The sequence below is a fragment of the Pterocles gutturalis genome, unplaced genomic scaffold, assembly GCF_000699245.1.
Source record: "Pterocles gutturalis isolate BGI_N339 unplaced genomic scaffold, ASM69924v1 scaffold14401, whole genome shotgun sequence".
Lineage (NCBI taxonomy): Eukaryota > Metazoa > Chordata > Aves > Pterocliformes > Pteroclidae > Pterocles > Pterocles gutturalis.
Window position 1 is genome coordinate 1 of NW_010103258.1, and position 22,562 is coordinate 22,562.

At 39.1% G+C, this 22,562-nt stretch overlaps 1 protein-coding gene across 1 annotated transcript; it reads right to left on the minus strand.

Annotated features, from left to right (window-relative positions):
* Positions 1–4,479: 4,479 nt before the first annotated feature.
* Positions 4,480–22,393, minus strand: LOC104471342 (solute carrier organic anion transporter family member 1C1-like). The gene is made up of 14 exons (XM_010086659.1): positions 22,283–22,393; positions 21,511–21,652; positions 21,272–21,404; positions 19,691–19,821; positions 19,334–19,480; positions 15,355–15,453; positions 14,536–14,772; positions 13,173–13,337; positions 11,594–11,789; positions 8,861–9,026; positions 7,463–7,644; positions 5,955–6,019; positions 5,484–5,601; positions 4,480–4,702 (listed from the first exon to the last, which is right to left on the minus strand). The coding sequence occupies exons 1-14, from the start codon at positions 22,391–22,393 to the stop codon at positions 4,480–4,482; spliced, it is 2,115 nt and encodes a 704-aa protein (XP_010084961.1).
* Positions 22,394–22,562: the final 169 nt, after the last annotated feature.

The following is a 22,562-nucleotide window of genomic DNA, read 5'->3' on the forward strand; positions in this document are numbered from 1 at the left end:
TCCCCTGGGTGTCCTGTACATGCCATGTGTGCACACTTTGTCTCCACCTGTATTTCCCTTACAACAATTTCTGTGTAGCACAATATAACAATTTCTCTTTAAGTTTATTCCCCTAATCTACAGAAATCTGCTGGCCTGTTGCTTCTTGGTAGCCTTGATCACTCAAGACTTATTACTTTTTCTTTTTTTTTTTTTTTTTTTTTGTTTCCGTTAAATGTAGTAATCACTTTACAGTACCTTTAGAAGACCTAAGGAAAAAAACAGCACTTCAGTCCCATTGTAAAGCAATCCCAGACTTTCTGCTTCCAGTCCCACACCGCAACCATTAGGATATGTACCAGAGACACCCAAAAAACAGCCTGCATCCAATGAGTGGGCCAGGCAGGAGCTCTCCCAGCACAGGGCATGGGTGGGCAGCTGCATAGGAAGCTCTTGCTTAACCATCAGCTTCAACCTCTTGGGCTTTCCAGTCTTTATGGGTGTCTCCTTCGTTACACCTACACCTGTGGAAGTCAACCCCTGCCTTAAGCTGCTAATCCCACAGAGGAAGGACAAGTCCCAGGAGCTAAAGTGAGACCATAAGTGCAGTGACTGCATGGTTGGTCTCAGAGAAGGCCAGATTTACCACACATGCAACACACAGCCTGTCCAAACCCACACAATTACTCCAATTGTGCTGCACTTGGTTGTGCTATGGATGTCATAGCCAGGTATTGTTTGATGCTCAAAAGAGTCCTGACTGCATGAGGGAGAAACTGTCTCCCGTCTTTCTTAACCTGAGACTGCAACACTGGGTTTTCAGAGCTAAGCTAAGGGACTGCCATCTCCTGCAGGGCACTGCTGGTGCATTAGGCAGGGCTTGGGCTCAAGAGTCCACCCTGTCCATAACACAGATCTGGCCAAAGAGATGGGCAAACATCTTAGGACACATACAGCATGCTTATGTGTTTCCCATGACCACTCTCCACCCGCCACATCCATGGCCATGCACAAACAAGTAATTTTTCTCCTCTAAAAAAGCAGTCTCTGCACTTACAAATCGCATGAATATTAGTGCAGAGTGGTGTCATGAAGAAACCTGCTCAGCCTCAAAACTCAGGTGCACTTGTAGCATGATTTTTTTCTTTTTTCTTCTTGGCTGACTTGAGCTGTGATTAAGTTATACTTTAGTAGCTCAGAATAAAAATACAAATTAATTATAAAGTAAGATATATAAGTAACACTGGAGAAAATAATACAATTCAGACCTATATTAACAGTTTCAGATAGAAAAATCTTTGACCATATTCCAAATTAGAGGTAGACAAAATTACAATATATTCTACAGTGAAAAGCTGGTAAACTAAATCTAATGTTACCTTCCTGCTGTATTGTTAAAATATTTGAAATGCTTTAAATTTAATTTGACAGCCTGAAGTATTTTCTGTATATTCTGAACAGCTAGTACTCTATTCCCAATTTATTTTTGTGCCAGGATAGACAGGACTTGTTAATAATGGGGACACAAAACCCACAGGAGGCTTGGTCTTTGTAGGGTATATGATCCTAATGCATACAGAAAACTGTGGGTTTAGGGCTACTGGGGTTTTTTTCTCCTTGATAAACAACTAGAAAATATCATAAAAACAGGTAGTCATAGGTCATTATGTCTGCTTGATTATGCATCTAAAAGTAAAGAAATGCCAAATAACTGTACTGTCTTCTGGGATAAGGCTCTGGTGTCCATAGTTATTCTGACAGAAGGACTTTTATAATACCATTAAAGGGCTTTTTGACAGCCTCAAACAAGAGTTGGGTAAACACAAGGCTCATGCCCTTAAACCTCCCACAATCTGAGAAAAAATCACTGGTTTGACTATTTCTTCATTGGAATTCCCATGATTTACGGCCCATCAAGTTGTCTGTAATGATTTCTAAACTACTGATTTGCTGTCTTTATTCAAAACCATGCCTGACTTGGTGTGGTTGCAAATTTACCTCCAAAATAGTTTTCTTGGTTAACAATTTCTCTTACCACCTTAGAATACAACAGGTTTCTCTTTGCTCCCGGAGGATCTTCCCAGTGATGGAGCTCAGAGATGTCAGAGCTAGCTCTGAGCATGCTGACGCAGCTATCACACAGGACAATGATACCAGCAATTTGGCTTTGCAATCAAACCAGAGTCCCAGGGGCCTGTGTGCCTCTCTGGTTGGTGAAACCTTGTGTTTGGAGCAGGAGGGACTAAAAGGGAGTATACCCTTATTTTTTCCTCTATTGTGAGAGGCAAGGGGACAAAAACCTTTTGTAAAACACTACTTGGTTGACCACCTGTTTCATTTTTTGTATATTCAGTGCTAGTTGCTTGTTGAAGAACAAATTATTCCCTTAAAGAAATTTCTACCTGCTATTCACAGGAGAGTGCTTAGACTTGCACACAAGAAACAGGGCATGTTGAAAACGTAGGTGAGTGATACAACTTTGAATTTGGGAGCATACTGAGCCAGAGGCTCATTTAATACCACCTGTGGCAGCGCTTATGCTATTATTGATTTGGGACTGTTATGAAGAATGATGTTAAGTCTTATTTGTTTGAAAAAGCTCGCTTTACCAAGTTGCATCTGGGGTAAATATCTGGACATGAATCATCAGACCCGACCAGAATCTTAGTTCTATTCTGACATCAATTATCAACGCACCTTTGATAAAACATTACCTCCTGGGAAAATCAAGCAAAAGATGCTCTCATCAAAACCTCTGTAATATAAAAAACAATGCACAGAAATAAATACCCAAACAACAGAAGTAAAAGGGAAATGATGTTAGCATGAGTCACCTGACTGAGTCTATATGTCTAGTGCAGATCAAAAGCATTTCTAGAACTGCCAATATATTTATTCAAAGTTAAAATACTGTTTGCAGAAGGAGAAAGACACACCATGATTTTCTCTGTGTAAAATTCCTGAGGTTTTTGGAACTTGGATTTTTCTTTAATTATTTGCAGACCTACGTGCAATTTTGATATCGTCCGTACTAGAGAAGTTTTAATTCTTGTTCCCTTATAACACACATTGCTTCCCCACATCCGCTAGCAGTTTATAATCCCAGCGGTGATTATAAAAGACAACCTCTAAATGTTCTGGTCATTGACTTTAAGCAATAAAAAGCAACAAATCCATTCCCAAGGCCAGGATATGAAGAACTTGCTTTTAGTGAGTACCACATCAACCCTTTTCCCATTCATCTTCTTGCACTTACACAGGGCAGATGGTGGGAAAAAAGCCAGAAGACCACCTAATATCCAGAGTCCCTCTCTGTAGCCCTCTGATTTGCTACTTTCACAGATAAGGGGTAGTAGATATTCTTTATATTAGTGCAGTGCTCTCTTCCATGTCCCAAGGAAGTTTAAGATTAGGAAAGAAAGCTTGTTTCCTAATTTTAGGCTTGTGCACAGGGTGGCAGTGAGCAGAGACACTCTTCAGAAAAGAAAGCAAAACGGCTGTGATGATAAAGACAAAACCTGAAGTGATCTTACGAGGCATGTTTGCTCCCATTGTGAAGTTGTCAATGAAATATTGACATCAAGTATTTTTAGAGACTTCTTTTCCCAGTAATGACTGTTGGAAGCATCCTTTATTAAAGATTCTCTCTGGACTAGGCTGTCCATGGAAATTGCAAGGTTTCAGCACTGTATTTCAAGGCTTACTGGAGGTTCCTTAAACAAGAAAGGTAAACTATATACACGTGGTATAAATGCAATGGTCATTAAAATATACACACACATCAAAATCAAAGAAACTTAAACACCTGCCACTTTATTGCATCAGTTCAGAGTAATTTTACTCAAACCCAACACTGATATGTGTTGCAAAATTAATACACCACTTTCTTTTGTTTGCAATCCATTTTGATTGTTTAATGTGTTCAAGCCAAATCCCAGGCTCATTGTGCAGTTCTCATTCAGAGAGTGCTCACTGACAGCCTTGGGGCTCTCACCTGAGCATGGGCCATGGACCGCAGTCTGGAACAAAGCGCTTTGATCATGAACCATGCAGCAAAGGCCATCAGAGCAACTGGGCAAATGTAACTTGATTGGCCATTGAGAGTTGTAGGACTAAATACAGAGCAAGAAGACTTGAAATAAAGTCAGTGAAAAATGGAAAGGAAGCTTATTTTGGATTTCTTCTTTTCAAATATTCAATCATAACCAAATTTATGAGACTTGAAAAATTAAAATTTTGGCTAGTCCTACTGTTGGTCTAGAAAGGGACTGAGAGCAAGAGGATGGGAGAGTTCCCCAAAATTTTGAAAACCTTTTCCCTCTATTGTTTCACATGAGGAGAGGAAGAGGATAGGGTAAAGCAAATTAAAAGTCAATATTTCAAAGTTATTTTTTTGAACCCTCACAATGTAAACCGGCTGTTGAAGTCAGTAATTAGACTCCTGTTGTGCTTAGAAAAACTGAAGCCCAGGCAAAGTTATGAAAAGACCTTGTTTCTTTTTTACATACAAGTTTCCTCACTCTCTGATGAAGTTCTTGCACCAGGAAGAATTTCTTTCTTGTTGGCAGCATCTGGTTCCTTGTTGGTTGATCTTTCTATATCTTTACTATCTGTCATCTCTTTGCCATGTGGCTTGAAGCGTCTCATTATTAAAACCGAGAGTACTATGTATAAGAGACAACATCCTGCCCGTAGTCCTGCAATGAGGCCAAGATACACATTTCTAGAAAAAAAAAGGTGACAGAATATGTTTATATTAATAAGGCCTGACAATTCTGAGTGGAATCAAGTAAGATATCAAATACACTTTTGCAAAACCATCTGTTCTCAGCCAGGTATTGCTCAGCATTTTGAGAAATAACAGACAGAAAGCAAACACCTCATGACATTTAGCTCCAGGCAGGTTCTAATCAGGTCCTGTGCTCCTAGCAGAAATGCCTCCTGTCTGAAGAGTGCTCCCATTCAGCAGACTATATTTTAGGGCTGGGACAGGAGGAGCTGCACCAGCTGGGGCTTTTTGCCTGTTGTCCCAGCCTTCCACCAGCACCTCACTGGCAGCACTTGGTGCTCCTGGCTGGAGCTCTCCATGTACCACCAGACATTTGCGTCCCTTCTCCAAGTGGATTTTGTGAGGTGTCTTATACATTACAAAGCAGAGAAGTGAAGGATGAGGAAGAGCACCTTCAGTGCTACATTTACTCCATGGTTGTTCAGCCTCCCACAAAGTCAAAGCACCGCAGAGTTATTCAGTGCACTAAGGCTTTAATAAAGGAAACAATTCTGGCAATGTAAGGCAATATACTGCAATGTCATATGTTAGATTGAATCAAAACAACTTGGCTTATTTGATCTATTAAGGCCCAGTCAAATAAGGAGTTTTGGTCCTTTTAGTATCCTAATCAGTCTACTGACAATTGTCACGGGCAAAGTATACCTTGCTCCTTGGTGCCCAAAGCTACCTCAGAAGTCAAATTCCCAACTACTTACCAAAGATTTCAGCTTACCTGAATGCTTTAGTGTCGTATACCCGGCAAGATCCAGATCCCCCACAGTTTTTTGTCCCCCATTTCAAACAGGTCTCATCTATCAAGGCACCGAAATAAATAGGGGCTGGGAGTCCTCCTGCAAAGAAAATTCTTATTACATGATCTCAGACATTAAGATCTCAATGCTTAATATCATGGTAAAGAAATGAGGAAATTAATCCCAGAATTCTGAAGAGATAATCATAATTAGGTTGGAACTCAGTGATCTTTAAGGTCCCTTCCAACCCAAACCATTCTATGATTCTAATGTGTAATTACATACCAGGAAACACGTACCAACCTCCTCCAAACATTTTGAATTTTCTGCTTACAAAGAAAAATTCAGGAAAATTTCTTTTGTTCTCAGCTGGAGCAAGTGCATTGCATTGGCTAGCTTTGGTCTATCTCTTTGACTACCTATTTGAACCCCACAAAGAAATGAAGTTTTACCTAGTACTCTACCACCTAAAGTTTCAATCCCAACAGCAAAGGATTTCAGGTCTGGTGAAACAGATCTAAAAAGGAAAGAAAAATAGTATGTGATTTTGGGGAACAATAAAATAATGTAGCTATAGCCATGCTGTGAACATCTGCATGTGCCCCATTGCAAGAATATTGTGGCCTACCTAGCATAGCCCACTCAAACCCTAATTGAAAACATTCACTAAAGTTAAAGTTCCGATGTAGAGGTGCCTTCCATTGACTTCAGTGGATGAACTCTCATTGAAATAAATGGGAAAATCTACAGAAACTCATCTTGAACCCAAGCAAAAGAGATTGGAAAGATTTTTGGGAAAGGATGCATGGGAAAATTAAAATTAAACAACTAAAAGTAGGTAGATCATGTCCATAAGTTAAGCTCCAAGAAGCTGCCTTACTTTAGAAGGGGCTACATTTTGCAGTGGTGAACAGAGGGAACAAGTGTTTGCAGTCCTTGCTAGCCACATGCAAGTAAAAACCACATCTGCCTCTAGCATTTTACAGAGAGGCAGTGAAGGTGAACTACCTGGCTTCAAAAGCACCTCATCCCTACCAGTGAAGAAACAGCCTGTGTCCATCAGATGAACTGGAAGAATTCCTATAAGGCAGAGGGGAGTACTGAGCTGGCACAGGGGCAGGACGGAGACTTGCTATGGACAGCCTGTTTCCTCAACTGGAGTTTGTACATCAGAATATTGTCTTTTCAGCATTAACATGAAAGGCTTCTCATTATACATATTAGTATTCAGAAAACTTTGCCTAGCAAAGCTAGCCTTGTCCATAATCCAGGCATGCGGTAAGACTGGTTGCACTTAGAAATACCACAGAACAATCAGCAGCTTAGCAAAGAGAGTTATCTAGTCATGTGCACTGACTACTGAAGATTGTAATTCACCCGTGAGCAAGAGTGGAAAGAAATTTCCATGTGAAAGGCACAGAACATTGCCTTTTCTTCTAAGATAGCAGTACTGATTTACAACTGAAAGAACAAAAATTTAAAAAAATCATTGCTGCTGACATAGTTCTGTTTATACCAGCTTGACAAAAATGGGAGTATCAGACTTCTCACAACACAGAAAACATTCTGAGGCAATAAGGCTTAACAAAGGTGCATGTTTTTCTCCTGAGTAATGTGAACAGCATAGTCACCTTGGATATGTCTTAGCACTGCATCTTATTTCAAGTTCATCGCTGTGTTAAAAAAATCCCTGTCATTGTAAGTGAAAACTAATCTTCAGGACCAGCATAAGGCCCACCCATTTCATCACCAAAGTATTTGCTCAGCCTTAAATCGGAATTAAATTGGAGAGGCATTTTGCTGTGCCTCCGAACAGAGATGGATTTCAGAGTACAGGCAAAGACTCAGAGCCCCAGTTTGATCAGCATGCCATTCCTCACAATACGAATGAAATAGTAGATACCATATTTTGTTTCACTTTCCCCAAGCTTTATGGCCAAGGTAAGGTAAAGTATTTCACCTAAACATAATCATGTATGTAGGAGTGCCTCCTAAGGCTAGAATAAATGCACATGCAGTCTGTAATGCTAAAAAATAGGGAAATGCTTTGGTACAGCTTTCTCTTTGGCATTGTCCCAAAACTGCAGAGGAATTGCCAAGTCCATGCCCTTGTCCTTCCACACAGCTGCAATTGTGAAACACCTGAAAGAAGAAGATGAGAAGAATTTATTTAATCAGAGTTCAGTGGCACAAAATTATTTTAGTAGCTAGATTTTTCACTCCCCATAACAGGCAGGCTGTTGTTTACACTGAAAGAACCTCCCTCATCATCTCTGCAGACTGATGGCCAAGTTCATTGGTATGCTCCAGCCCCTCTGAGCTGCTCCAGAGACACAAAGCAACTGTGAATCCAGTTTCAGCAATGCCATTGCTAAGACAGAAGGTGTTCTGTGTATGCTTAAAATGGGTCATAGCTATACAATTCAGATGCGAACTGTTATCCAGCCATTCTGCTCAAGCAACCTATGAAGCAGACGAGTAACAATAAAAACACAGAAGTGGACCCAACAATGCAAACATGCGTATCTATTGTTATATATGTAAAACAGCACTTGGCACTGGATTGACAGTAGGCCTTTGAAGTTAGTAGGAAACATGGAGTTGAAAGCCAATTGCCCTGAAGCGAAACAGAATATTGCTGGGATATATGGACATAAGCCCGAAGATGTTGCTTGTCCTTTTCGATATGGTTACATGAATACAATTCTGCTTCTGCCAGAAGACATGACCATTCACACAGACTTCTGCAAACCTACTGTTTTTAATGGTTTTGCCCAGCTAGGATTGTTTGAAGTCCCAGAAATGTCTTTGCTGCTGATACACTGAAAAAAAATGGCCAGATGCATATTTACAGGACCTCTTGGCTGTACAATTTAGGCTTATTACTTTAGATGCAATTCCAGTATGATCTCTAACAGTTTGTGAAACCAGAATTCACAATTTTATACAGTTCTACTGCACATGAGTTGGCACCATGGGAGTTTGCTAGGATAACAACCAGACTAGTAAAGGTCTTCTAGAGCAAACCCCTCTAAGATGTGTTGTACCTATGCAGTTAAGAGAACTACTGGGAAACTTAAAGCAAAATGTATTGTCATCTTGCTGAGAAAAAAATAAATTTAAAAAAAAATAGAAAAAAAGGCATTCAAGAAATGTAAGTTGAGAGTCTGCGGTTTTCAGTTACCTCATCCCAACTCTTTTAAAAACGCTCACGGCAACCTTGCACTCAGTTTCTACAAGGTTAAACCATATAGAATAAATGTTTATGTCTACAGGATTTCTTAATCACAAAGACAAAAAATAAATAGACAGAGAAATACAGCTATATCTATAATCATCTATCCACCTATCTATTTACCATATTCTTTCCCATCCCTGTTGATGATTTACATCCCGCAAAGCAGGCTGTCATGTAAGTGAGCCCGTTATCCCCACACACAGGGTCCCACTGATCCAGTTTGCAGCCACAGTCAGCATTGCAACTGGCCAGGAAGCTGTTTTTGGGGGAGGAAAGATGTTTTAATCTGGAGGAAAACAGAAAGAAAAAAAAATATTTAGTGGAATTCTGTAGTCAAACAAAAGATCAGGGAGTAGGCAGGAAAAATGTGGAGAAAGGGAAGCAATAAACATGGGCAGGTATCTGCTACCATCCGATAGACTGTGAAGTTGTTATATGGAGACGAAGGTAACTTCAGGTAAACCAAAGCTCTCTTGAGATCTTTTTATCAAGCATTAACTTCTTCATGGATCATTGCTGAAAAGGCATGGAACACACAAACTTGGTATTCTTGGCTGAGAGGGAATATTTGGTATCACTTTTTCATTTGAAAGCTCAACCCAAGAAAAATAAAATCGTACCTAGAATCTCTTATCACCAGTAGACTGGCCATGCTTTTCCTTAGCAGTAGATATCATTCCGTAACTGTGTGCTAGAAATAGTGATATAAAACTACATAAAACTACAGCAGCAAGATGCTCCTGACACCTTTTTCACTGGATCAGAGACAGTTAGTGGCAATGAAAGTTGCATGAGTCTGACTGATAAGCACTACTTCTGTCCCAGCTCTGACAGTATTCAGCAGCAGCCCTGCACCTGGGAGCACCTTCAGCCCCATTTCTTATTAGATCTCATTTCTTGTTGTGTATCGTCATGGACAATAGCTCCCACCTTTACCAACATCTCTGTAAGAAACATCAAACTCAGGCCCCAGTGAGCTAAACTAAGCAGATGACAACTAGCACTGAGAATTTAAAAAGTGGCCAGCACCTCTGAGGGCATGGCAGCAGGGCTCAGTTTTCAGAAGACGTTAGAAGTACGCATCTACAAATCACCCCTGCCTTGAAGTGAGAATACGAAACAAAAAGTGTTCAAAGTTTGCCTTTTCTTCCTCCCAGCCCCCCAATCCAAAATACACCTCAAGGGGGCTACATTTCTCCTAAGTCTTCTAGAAGGGAAAATAACTGGGGGGATGGGGGTTATCCCTCGTTAGGTTGCTGCTCATCTTCAAATTACAAATTGTTAAACTGGTAAAACAGCATGTGACTCACTTAACCAGAACAATCCCAGCACATGCTAAATTCTCCAGACTCAGTTCTCCTGGAGAAACTGTAATTGCTCTTTCAGTATTCGCTGTTGATATTTCTGCATATTTTTAATTCACTCTACAGTATCAGGTGTTGCCCTCAACAAGAGTTATCTCCCCTTCACTAACCTCTGACATCTTTTATGTAACTAACCTCAAAAATGAACTAGGTGTCAGGTTTGCCAAGACAACTTAGATATTTCTCTGAACATAGACTCAGTTTCAAATAACACAGGACTGAGTTTCTGTCTGAATTGAAAATCTAGCAGGCCCTGCTGGATTCAGTTTAATCCTTTAAAATCCCTTGAAATTTGTTGGACCATACTGAGCTAAATTTAAACAGTAGGCAATTGTAGCAGGCTGATAGAGTCAGCAAAATGTTCTCAAGAAAGAATGACCATGGCCCTGGTAAGGGAGAATGTCTGTTTGGGCAGCACATGCTTCTGACCGGATCACTGTCTACCTCAAAGCTGAGAAAATGGACACAGGCAGGTCAGCAGGTCCAGGTACCCAGGGAGGCTGGTAATGCCCCATGCAAGTTCATAAGAACTGATCTAGAGTATCATAGAAACATTGAATGGTTTGGGTTGGAAGGGACCTTAAAGATCACCTAGTTCCAACCCCCCTGCCATGGGCAGGGACACCCTCCACTAGACCAGGTTGCTCAAAGCCCCATTCAACCTGGCCTCGAACACCTCCAGGGATGGGACATCTACAGCTTCTCTGGGCAACCTGTTCCAGTGCCTCTCCACTCTCACAGTAAAAAATGTCTCCCAAAGAAAAAAAAAAAAAAAAAAAAAAGCTATGGGGAGATGACAGGGCAACCACTTTCAACACTTTTTACATCCCACTGCCTATATGGAGCAGGAGACAAGCTTTAAATTAAAGCTTTGAGACAGAATATAAAAATTTCAATTGCCAATGATAAACTTCCTCTTAACTATCAATTTGCCAGAATATAGAGGTATATTGTCAATAGCAATAAACCATTTAGAAAAATAAATATACAGTTTAAACTAAACTTGAAAAACAGAATTGGGGGATTCTGCTCATCCCCAACACTAGTTATCATTTCAGCCTGACAAGTGTATCCCAAAACATAGAATTTTCTTGTGTGTATCACCACCAAGGGAACAATAAAATGATGTAATCACATTAACTCCACTGTAGCTGAAACCACAGTGACTGACACTAGCAGATGACCTAATATACACCAATTTAAATGAAAATTTGTTGTCTTTGAACAGATACACATATAATCTTGGTTTTTTATGCAAAAGATACAGCAATATGCTACAGTAAATCAGCAGGGAAGCCACATTTCAGAATTGATCCAAATTAAAATCAAAATGTTTCCTAGAGTAGAAGGTTTGTAGCCTAGATGAGATTGCAAAACCAGATTAGATTGTGAAAGTAGAGGAATATGGGTGTGTGCACCATGTTCAGCACAAGGCAGGAAGCAACCATGACAAATTACACAACCAACAAAAACCTAAGGGGATACAAACCCAGAGTAGGGTGCTGTTAAACCGGCCACCTGGAGCACCTCACAACTGCACGTAAAATACAAGAGGTTTAACAAATACGATACGATAAAGGTGATGCATGCGAACTTTGTCATCGCAGTTATGTGAAGTTTGAACTTCTTGATCAGAAAGCCTCCTAGAAACATCCCCAGGATTGTGATAGGTAAAAGAACCACACCTGCAAATAGGAGGCAACAAAATTGTTAACTGCTGTCACTGGCATTGACACGTTTTAGAAAAAATATCTGGTTAAAGTAGTTTTCAAAATATCAGATACTGACCTCTTTTGGGACTGATCCTTATAGGTTCTAAGACCTTTTATTAACTTTAAGTAATTTTTGTTTACTTCCTCATTTTCTTTCAAGTCATGTTATGACTTCAAAAAATTTAGTTCCTTGATATTCCCTACCTTTTTAGTATATTGTTGCTTGTATGCTTACTGATATAATAAAACCTATGCAGGTGCCTGTTAGGAACTGGAGTAAATTAGATTAATGTCTTAGGCTAATGGATACTTCTTCATCTAAAGTAAAACATTAAACTTCCTGCAAGTAACAAAAAAACCACCTTCAAAATGAAACATGAAACATGAAACAGTGTCTGGTTTTGCATTGGATTCCATTTTGCTCTGAGAGTGAATAACGGAAAAGATTTGCATTTAGATTTAGTTTGTTCAGCATTTCACAAACTCCAGCCCTAATACTTACATGTTAAATAGAGAGCTTTCACAAGGTTTTATTGTGAGGGGTTGGCCTGTCTCTGTATGTGTTTTTTTGTTTGGTTGGTTGTTTTGGTCATGTTGTTTTTTGCAACATCCTTCAACCAAAAAAAAAGATTAAAAAAAGAAAGTTCTTTCCACATTTGTACCTGACCCACAGCAAAGCAGGCCACCTTCAGACTAAACTAAGGGAATATCAATTCTATAGTGACCGCAAATACCCTGGCTTTCTTGCCAGGTTATGAGACCATATTAATGACTATAAGATTAACATAATTCCAGCATTCTTTTTTTGTAGGACACTATAAAGAACTTATTTTTGAGAGAACTGGCAAATAGAAAGAGAGCTTTGAGCTGAATGAAATTACTAACAATTTTATATAATGGTTTTTTATTTTTTTTTAAAATTTGTATTTCTAATCAAAACAGAAGAACATTTATACTGTGACATTATTCTGAGAAGAAAAATCACGTTTCATTAGACATTTTCTAAGTTGATTTTTTTTTTTTTAGTTTTTACTTACTTGCAGATTATGTGTGGTTTTTTTGTTCATGAAAACAGTCACATTCATAACCCAAATCTCACTCTGAAAAAAATTTCAGCCTAAAAAAAAATGCCACCCAGTTTTAGTAATCAAGTAGCTCACTAAATTAGGAACACGAGGAAAATTAACACTAAAATTAACATCCATTTTCAAAATATGTTAGGAAAACTAATAACCCACTCACTACATACCTCTTTTTTAACAAAAAAGTTCACAGAAGCTCCTCCTAAAAAGGAAGGCAAAATAACAAAAAAACTTTTTTTTGGAACTAGAATTTAAAAGAAGGACAGGCACCTACCAATTAGAAAGATGGCTCTTGCCACTGATACATTAAATTGTTGCTCCATAAACTTTGTCTCATAGGTTACCATCCCAACAAGAGAATTGTACTGCAGAATAGTGAGGAAGATGTACACCAGGAAAACTGGATTTCCAAACAACTTCTTCAGAGCTGGGAAGAAATCTGCAATGGAGAGGTATATGCTGTACACCCTGCTAAACACAGAGGAGAGTTGTTTTGACATCCTTTAGATAACAAAACTAACTTTGATTTAGTTTGCTTAAGTGAGAGTTTTCCTTATTGCCAACAAATTACTTACAGAAGCAACAAGGCTGACTGCCACAATGCATGCGGAACTGGGAATCAGAAATCCTAGGTTATCTTGTGTGCGACACAGGACTATTTGCCAAAGGCACTAAGGCTTGCAACACTGGTTCTCAATGCCTGTACAGGGGAGTGTCCTTAGAGGGGCATTAAGACTCTCTATAATGCATGAAGTGAAATGTTTGGTACCTAAAACAGAAGCCTTCACAAACCACACAAGAGCCCCACATGAGGCTGCACCAGACGCAGCAAAACACTGGAACCTTAACTGAGACCCTTGATTAGAGTAACTAAGTCCATGAAATTAAAGTTGAAGACAAAAACCTGCATTTAACCTGTAGTCTGGCTTTTGGCACACTTGCCTAAAAGATGAGAGTTCAAAACACATCTGCCATAGTCACTAAGGGGTGCACATGCATACATACATACAGATAACTCCCTTGGAGGAGTCCAGCAATAGGTAGTTGAGTCTGATATTACAAGGTTAATTTAGCATCATTGAGCCCATACATAGGAGCTATGAATCCAGTTGAAACACCTCCAACAGCTAACATAGCACATAGTCCCGTGTTTCCATCCCATATGTTGGCCTCAGTGAAAGAGTAGCCTACCAGCTGTGGATTGGTCATTAATGAGGGATGAGATGTTTTCCCCCCTCTTCCTTCATAACATAGTCCCATCCCATATGTTGGCCTCAGTGAAAAGTAGCCTACCAGCTGTGGATTGGTCATTAATGAGGGATGAGATGTTTTCCCCCCTCTTCCTTCATAATCATAAGATTATAGCTGTAATACATCATATGACAACTGCTATGTTGAACTGGGAATCTCTGGTGCTCAAAGCAGCAGCATGAGCTTTTTCCAGCTGTCTGACATAAGAAGAGGCCTGAAACACACCCTTAGCATGTAATTATAATACAATTAAAGGGAGCATTTTTGTCCATCATTTGCACTGCAGAAATGTGCATTTTGCTGAGGGCTTTGCAAATACATGCTCAGCTCAGAATGAACCCATTAGAGAGAAGTCACATGCAAACATTTGGGCAATAATCTTTCACCTTTTACTGCCTCTGAGAACTTTAACTGTGGCTGAGCTGGGGGGTCTATTTTACAGTTATTTCCTTGAACAGGCAAATGACCAATCTTCAGATTTTCATTCTCTCCTTCTTTTGGTAAGGAGTACGGCAAAAACCAGAAAGGCAATGAAGCAATGAAGTTGACCGCTCCACAGATAAGCAATCCAAGCCACCAGGCACCAACCCAACGGGTATCCTTAGGATTTATGCTAATGGAATCTGTAGAATACAGAAAGACAGGAAAATAGGTTAAATACCATGCAGAGCAATTAAACTTACTATAGGTATCCTTTTCTATATTATTTAAATACCAGAACAGAGGTGATTTATGTTTCATTTTAAGAATTGAAATGCAGCTTCAATCAAATCAGTCCCACACAGTCAAAAATAGATGTTTCCATTTAGACCCATGGTGGCATTTCCTTGCTACAATCTTCCAGCACATTCTGTGGGAATGAGTGATAGCAAGAGAGCCCTTCACCACCCAAAAAGAACTTCCCTTTCACAATTTCCCACTGTCCCCTCCTTCTTCCATCTGCAAACTCAACAGTTTTTCCTTGAAGGTCCTCAAATTTTCCCTGGGATTAGAGACTTGAAAGTGATGAAACAATGATATCAAGGGATATTCCAGTCATACTACAATGCTGCAGGTATTAAAATATAAATAACACTAGCTTTTGAGTAGGAAAACTCACTAGACAGCACCCCTTTTTTCAATAGGAACCTGGAAAGGTGCTTCTTGGCATATAGGTTCCTATACAGCCGTCTTCTCAGTTAGTGCACCACCCCACGATCTCTTACCGACATCCACAATGCCAATGTCAACCCAGAGGCTGGCACAGAAAGATCCAAGCAGGAAGCCCAAGGTTGGCCCAAACATGCCCGAGGATCTCACCAGGCCTGCAAGAGAAGAGAGACAGCACAGGAGAGCGAGGAAAACATTCAGTGGACAAGCACGCCTTCTACTCTGAGGGCAAGGAGAGGAGAGAGGAAGGAGGAGATGGAAGAGGGGCACAGGCCATTAGGGGATGCCTAAGGGGAAGCTTCTGAGCAGCAAGAAAATGAGCCGTAAGCTGCTAATGCTCTAGCTGCAATGCGGAAGCCGTCTCCTTCACCTGCAGAGGGCTTTGCCAAAGCAAGCGTGGTCTCACGCGGACCCCTGCCTGCATTTCATTGGAAAGACTGGTGTCTTGGAAGAAGTAGGAAGAAAGAGAACAGCACTGCAATGAGTTTTATCTGTCCTCCTCAATTCTCTCCTCAGATTTTTGTGGTTGCATTGTTGAGCTTGTGGCAGTTAACTAATGAACATACATATAACTCTAGGCCCGTTGGAGTCATAAGTCTACCTGCAACTCTGTTTACATCTTGCATGATGTTCTGTGATTGTGTAAGTCGGGATTTTTCCCTGTACTAAGTGTTCAGGACCCTAGTTTAATTTTAAGTAGTAGTAGCTGATCTGATGATGTGTATATAAGAGGGCCTATCTTTGCAGTTTGGAGTCACATTAGGATGACAGGGACAATAAAAATGCGTGGACATGCAACTAGGTACAGGATACTGAGGATATTTTCAGTAGGCAACAAAGAGATAAGGGCCCCTGTTCATTAGACAGAATCTTTGTTGATTCATTCAGCACCAGAATGAGCAAATCAGCTAACTGTTCAAATAATCAGTGGCAAGTTACTAAAATAAACAGATAAAGAACAGCACACCCATACCAATGGGCTTGTATATTGTATGCAGTATATTTCTTTCAGATAGCTTCCTTAGCTATCAGATAAGCTAAGGAGCACATGTGCAATAATTTTGCATGTATATAGCTTTGAAATTAAATTTCACAGTTGCATACCCTTTAAATTCAAGAATAACTTCACTAAGATAGTATGTTTATATCGTGATTTTAAAAAAAATCAAGTAAGTTCACTGTGATATTTTCTTGGTGTATTTTTCCTTTGTAATATAATAAACAGACTAAACCAAAAACAGTAAATCAGGCAGACTTGTCAGTTAATCAGCTGCTGCATATTGACATAGGTCACACAAGCCCTTGTATTGGTGAGTAATTTAGCAGGTAACAGGTATTAAAATTTACAACGTACATTGGCCTCAGATATGTTTCTATTGAAGTCATAGGTTCAATAGATACAAGATTATACACTAGTGCTCAACTCAGCGATGAAATTTCATTCATTCACAGCCTCCGCTTTAGTGAGAAATCCATGGAAGTGAATTAAATATCTTTAATTGACTGCTTTTCCTCATACATGATAAGTCTGATGGCTACTGTCATTAATTAACCATGTCAACATTCAGTTTCAAATAAAATCATAAATTATTTTTAAAAATTGGCTACTGAAAGCTTATTAATATAGGTCAAATCCTCATATGTATGTTGGCAACTCTTCTATAGGCAACTAAACAGAAGAGAAACATCTGAAGACGATAAAATACCTGAATAAATTAGGCACTTAGGGTGGGAGAGTATTTATGAAATAACTCCTCAGGAAGAGCAGTTGGCCTCAAAGGTCACTCCACCAAAGGCCCCTCTCAGAACAAAGCAAACCACTGAGATCCTGATAGTCCTGTCTCTTGAAAAATGGCAATTGCATGTAGACACTGAGGGTCAGATCATTATACCTTACAGTCACACTGAGTAGTGACCCTATGCAGAGGAGCTTTTTAGGACTGTATCTGGTGTACCATGCATTGTAACACCTCAGGACCACGCTGATGGCCTAGTAGAACTACATAAATTTAAAAGGTTCTGTAAAAGTCAGTCTGAAAACTATAGCATTTCCTAAAAAAAAAATTTTAAAAATATCCATTTCCTGTCTTACAGAGTACTACATAAAAGCTACCATCCTCCACTAAATTCTGTAAGACAGCTTAACAAAAACACTAATTTTTCCTTTTCTGTTCCTTCCTGTGGTAACTCTGTCTTTATTGCTGTCAATTAGCATTTGCACTCTGATAAAAAGATTTTAATGCGTTCTATTGACACTTCATAAAAAGCTGTCTTTGCCTCAAAATAACTTATGTTCTTACTCAACAAAACATCTAAGGGCAGGAGAAAAAGGAGAGACAGGAAGGTGTGAGGGTGGTGAGACACTGGCACAGGTTGCCCAGAGAAGCTGTGGACGCCCCATCCCTGGAGGGGTTCAAGGCCAGGCTGGATGAGGCTTTGAGCAACCTGGGCTAGTGGGAGGTGTCCCTGCCCATAGCAGGGGGGTTGGAACTAGGTGATCTTTAAAGCCCTTTACAACCCTAACCATTCTAGGCTTCTATGATTCTATGAAACTTTTTGCTCAGGGTCAAATAACAAGATCAATAGTAAGGCTTGACTGATTTTTTTGTATTTATTATAGGACAATTGGGTTTGTACTTTACAAAAACACTGATCATAAATTGATTCAGTCAACTGATTAAGAAATCACATATAGAAAAGAATTAAAGTTGGTCAAGAAAAGGAATTTCAGCTTTATGGAAAAGATTATTTCAACATTCACGTTTCTGCAAATTGGGTCAGTCCATCAAAATGGAATAAGAGATTAAAAATTGCTGTTCAGAATGTTATAATGAAATGTTTTCATAATCTGGAAACAATATAATTTATTTCACTTGCATGACCCAGACAAATTTTCATTTTGGTTGAGTCCATGCTATTCTCTTTTGTCTACTTTGTATGTTTGACCTAACTTCCTCAGTAGTCCCCAACCTGTCACAATCTCTCCCAGATCAGATTCTGACAAGAAAAAAAATTCAGCTGAACTTTTAAAAATACCTTCAATCAGAAGCTCAGACACAATTACAAATCTTTTGGATAACTGCTGAGTCGAACTTTTGTTTTTGTCAGGTCCCTCCATAATACTTCCATTTTCTTCAACTTGCAGACTTCCTGACCCCCAGATGAAGACCTTTTCAATGGCCTTACCCTGCAGCATTACATACTGAAACTGAAACTGCCTTACTATCTTTATGACTAGTTCAACTTCACCAAGTTTACGTCAGGCAACAGTTTTGACCTCCCTCGGCCACACAAACACTCCATGCTATTAAAGCAGTTTTGCAATAAATTAATTAGCTTGGGTGTAAGTCTTTCTGTCTTGGGAAATAGGCTTTCTTCCATCAAAACAACAACAACAAAATCCCAATTAGAGGGGACTGGTTACAACGCCCTGGCAAGGGTTTGGTTTTTCCTCCAGTAACTAGTGACTTTAAAAAGCTTTCATGAGGAAATGTGCTGCATATAAAATTTAAAAAGTCAGGTAAAACTTCTGAAACATGTTTACATTACTGTGATAACTGTAACTTACATTAAGGATCAGTCTCTTATCTGTGAAACAGTGATTAGGAAGAACTCTATCCTCTGAAGCTGTGGTACTAAAGATGACTGATCCTTACATTAAGGATCAGTCTCTTATCAGTGAAACAGTGATTAGGAAGAACTTTATCCTCTGAAGCTGTGGTACTAAAGATGATATGTCAGATAAGACAGATATGACTTCTCACATTGGAGAAAATGAGTATCTGATCATGCTTCTCTTCATCACAGAGAAAACTGGCACAGGTAGAGGAAGCCACTTGGGGAAAGCAAAAGGAACATCTATGAAACATCCTTCAAAAATAAATATGAAATCTCTTTTGCATTGCTTTTTTGTCTCTATACAACAGAAAATTATCCAGAATAGAGGAGGTAGATTTTTTTGATGAGTATTTGCTTGGCTACAGAGATGTTAAAGAAAAGAATGTTTAGCATAAGAATTACTCATTTGCATATTACCTATGTAAAATGCAGAGTTTTCTTCTTTAGAAAAATCATCGATATATGAAACCCCCAGTGGCATAACTGGTGCTTCCCCAATTCCACGTAAAAGGTTCCCCATCAACACAAAGAGCCACAGATAGGAATTTGTTGTTTTCTCACATCCTGCAGGCCATAAACATTTACATTTCTGTGAACATAATTCTGACAACACTTTATTGTGACAGAAAAAAAAAAAAATTGTCAGTCATTATTGGGTGGGTTTGTGTATATCATGGTTTCTAACAGGGGTGTTAAACTGCTTTCCAGCAAAAGAGGGTGTATAAAATGGTGACAAACAGAAAAAGGGAACCCAGTATCAGAGCTTTTGCTTACCAAAATTTTTCAAAGTGCTGGGTGTTTCTGTAGCATCTGTGACTGGATGGCCCTCAGACGATGCTGGGGAGCAAGCTGATACACTTGTAGAGGAGTTGTCCACAGTAACACTTATCCTTTCATAATTATAACTGGAAAACAACTATGTAAAATACAACTGACACGTGAAAGACTGTGCTTTGCAGGAAGTACTTATGAGCCTTGTGATCATACATGTTCATTCCTGTTATATGCAGGCAAAGTGGAGGATCAACCCATTTCCAGTGCTTTCGCTTAAAAAAAAGATAGGTATCTTCATACCTTTTTCAAAATGCTCTGACCATTCTAACCCCAATATTTTCTCAAGCTAAAGAGAAAAAAAGCTGCTTCCAGGGCTTAGGAGGTCATTCTTTAGACTGAAGGACAGAGGCAGAGTCCATCCACATGTGTCCATATACACCCAATGCTGATGATTTTCCATACTGGCACCAGGTTCTTACCTACACAATAGACGTGTAACACAGAGATTTCTGTGCTAGTTTAAAATTAGCTAGCTAAGGATCTAGTAGTAACTTATCTGTGTCTATAAAGAGGTTAACACAGGCTGCAAAACACATGTGCCAGTTTGTCTGTATTCAAGCAGCTACTACAGCAAGTCTGCTGAGCAAACTGAAGCCAGCTTGAGAACATTTATACTACACTGGGATAAACGGAGAGCAGATATCCCCTCTGACTGTGTGGTCAAGTGGAAACCTTCAATATTGTGATGGATGACAGTGAAGTCCCCATGGCCACTAGGTTTTGCTCAGTGTTGTGGAGAATGGATAATCTTCAGAACTTGGTTGTGAGTTTGGGTTAAATCAGAGATTTCCATAGCTCTGCTTCTGGCTTGTGCTGTCCAGTACAGGTTCCCAAGCAGAGTAGTGACTGTGGCCACTTTCATACCACAGTCCCCAGATATAATTCTTTCTGTACCCTCCTTATCACAGGTATTGGTCTTGGAATTAAAGAAGATGCACAAATAAGTTTTAATTTTGCTGAGGGACAGAGTGGGTTTTACGTTAAACTACGATCTGGTAAGGATGACAAAGTATTGGAGAGGTATGAACTGCTTCTGATAACTATGTAAGCACTAAAGCTTAGATGTGAAGCATTATTTAGATATTTAACTCTCCCTGAGTTCAGTGGACATAGATACAAATCTTCATAATTTTAAAGAGCTTAGCATGAATAGCCACATGGAGGAAGAAACCTCTTCCATCAAGATTTCATTACGGTTCATTTAAATATAAAAAAAGGAGAACTGCTGAAAGAAATACTTATCTATATATATCCATTCCAGCTGAAAAAAATCAACCCACTTTATCCTTAATTATGTATAAGTTCTGTAGAATCCTGAGGTTTCTCTCTTACTTACCTGTAGAAAGACTTAAGTTTTCAGAGAGGAAATCAGAAAGTCAGTACTAAAAAAATCACCTATTAAAACCTCCCTGTTATCTAAGAAACTACCATTGTCAAGCTTTTAATATAGGTGTAAGATTAAAAACTACTTCATATGGTCAAGTTCAATTAGTGTACAATGTGAAAACTCTCCATATTTACCGTCCCATTAGGAACTGAGGCATCACTGACAAAAATGCTCCTAATGACATGATGACACATCCAACAGCAATTACTTTCGGTCGATGAACTCTTGGTCCAAGGTAGCTTACCAACACCATTACCATTAAGTTGCCTGCATCAACAGGAGAGAGAACCAATAAGATTACAAAAAGAGGGTTTTCAGGGGAAAAATTTATTAGAAAGCAGTGTTTTCCAACTTTCAAAGAAAGTGCACATACCTATCTCAAAGCTGCCATCAATAATGCCAACAATTGATGATGAGATTTCAAATCTCCTTTCAATTTGACTGGTCATGCTCTTCATGTAGCTTCCAGAAAATCCTTTGGCAAAAAAAGTAAAAGCTAGAGCTCCAAGAAATATCTGAAGAGAGAAAATAATTGAGTTTGCAAAGAAACAATTTTTTCTTCATAGCTGGATGTTTGAGTAACCTATCCAAGAAACACAAAAATCAAATGCTTTGCTTTCTAGTTCTCTGTGAAAAGATTCTTCCTATTGTTTTCATTCAAACAGAAGATTTTACTTTATCTCTCAGAATGTCCTCCAAAGCCTCTTCTACTGTAAAGAAAAAGAAATTTGACACTGACTGTATGCACTTTCTACCTTTCTATCACATACTGTTTTAGCTGTTTCCTTCCTTGGGGAAAACTTGCAACATAAAGTTGTTCATTACTGGTACTATTATTACGGCATACCTTACTACTCCTGCTTCTCCTGTTCTAAAAAAACATGGATAAAAAGATATAATTGCTCTAGCAATTACCACTATTACTATAGCACAACTCTAAATGATTTGTTAGCAAGATATGGCTTCACTTTTTAACTGTTGGACACATTTATTGACTTCTGTGTGCTTTGAATCACAACCTAGAACGTTGTTTCCAACACGTGTAGTGTCAAGCAGTACCATACAGAATTAACTGAATTTTTATATAACTTCAAATAATTTTCAGTATTCCAGAGAAAATATGTGTTGAAAGCTCATCTCCATACCTTTAGCTTTGAACAATTATGGCACATGCTCTTGGCTGGAACTGGACTGCCGCCACTGTTGTGTAAGAGTGATTTGTCCTTAAGTTGGCCAGCAGTGATTGGCCTTTCCATGGTTTTCCTCCTCCAGATCAGATATGTAGGTCTTCCTGTTTGGAAAATATCACTATGATTCACTATTATTTGCATAAGAATAAAGGTTCCAATGTTTTTCAGATATACTAGATGGTGAGACACTACTTGAGATGTCTGCACATTGATACCTTTTCTCAGGGAGGATGTC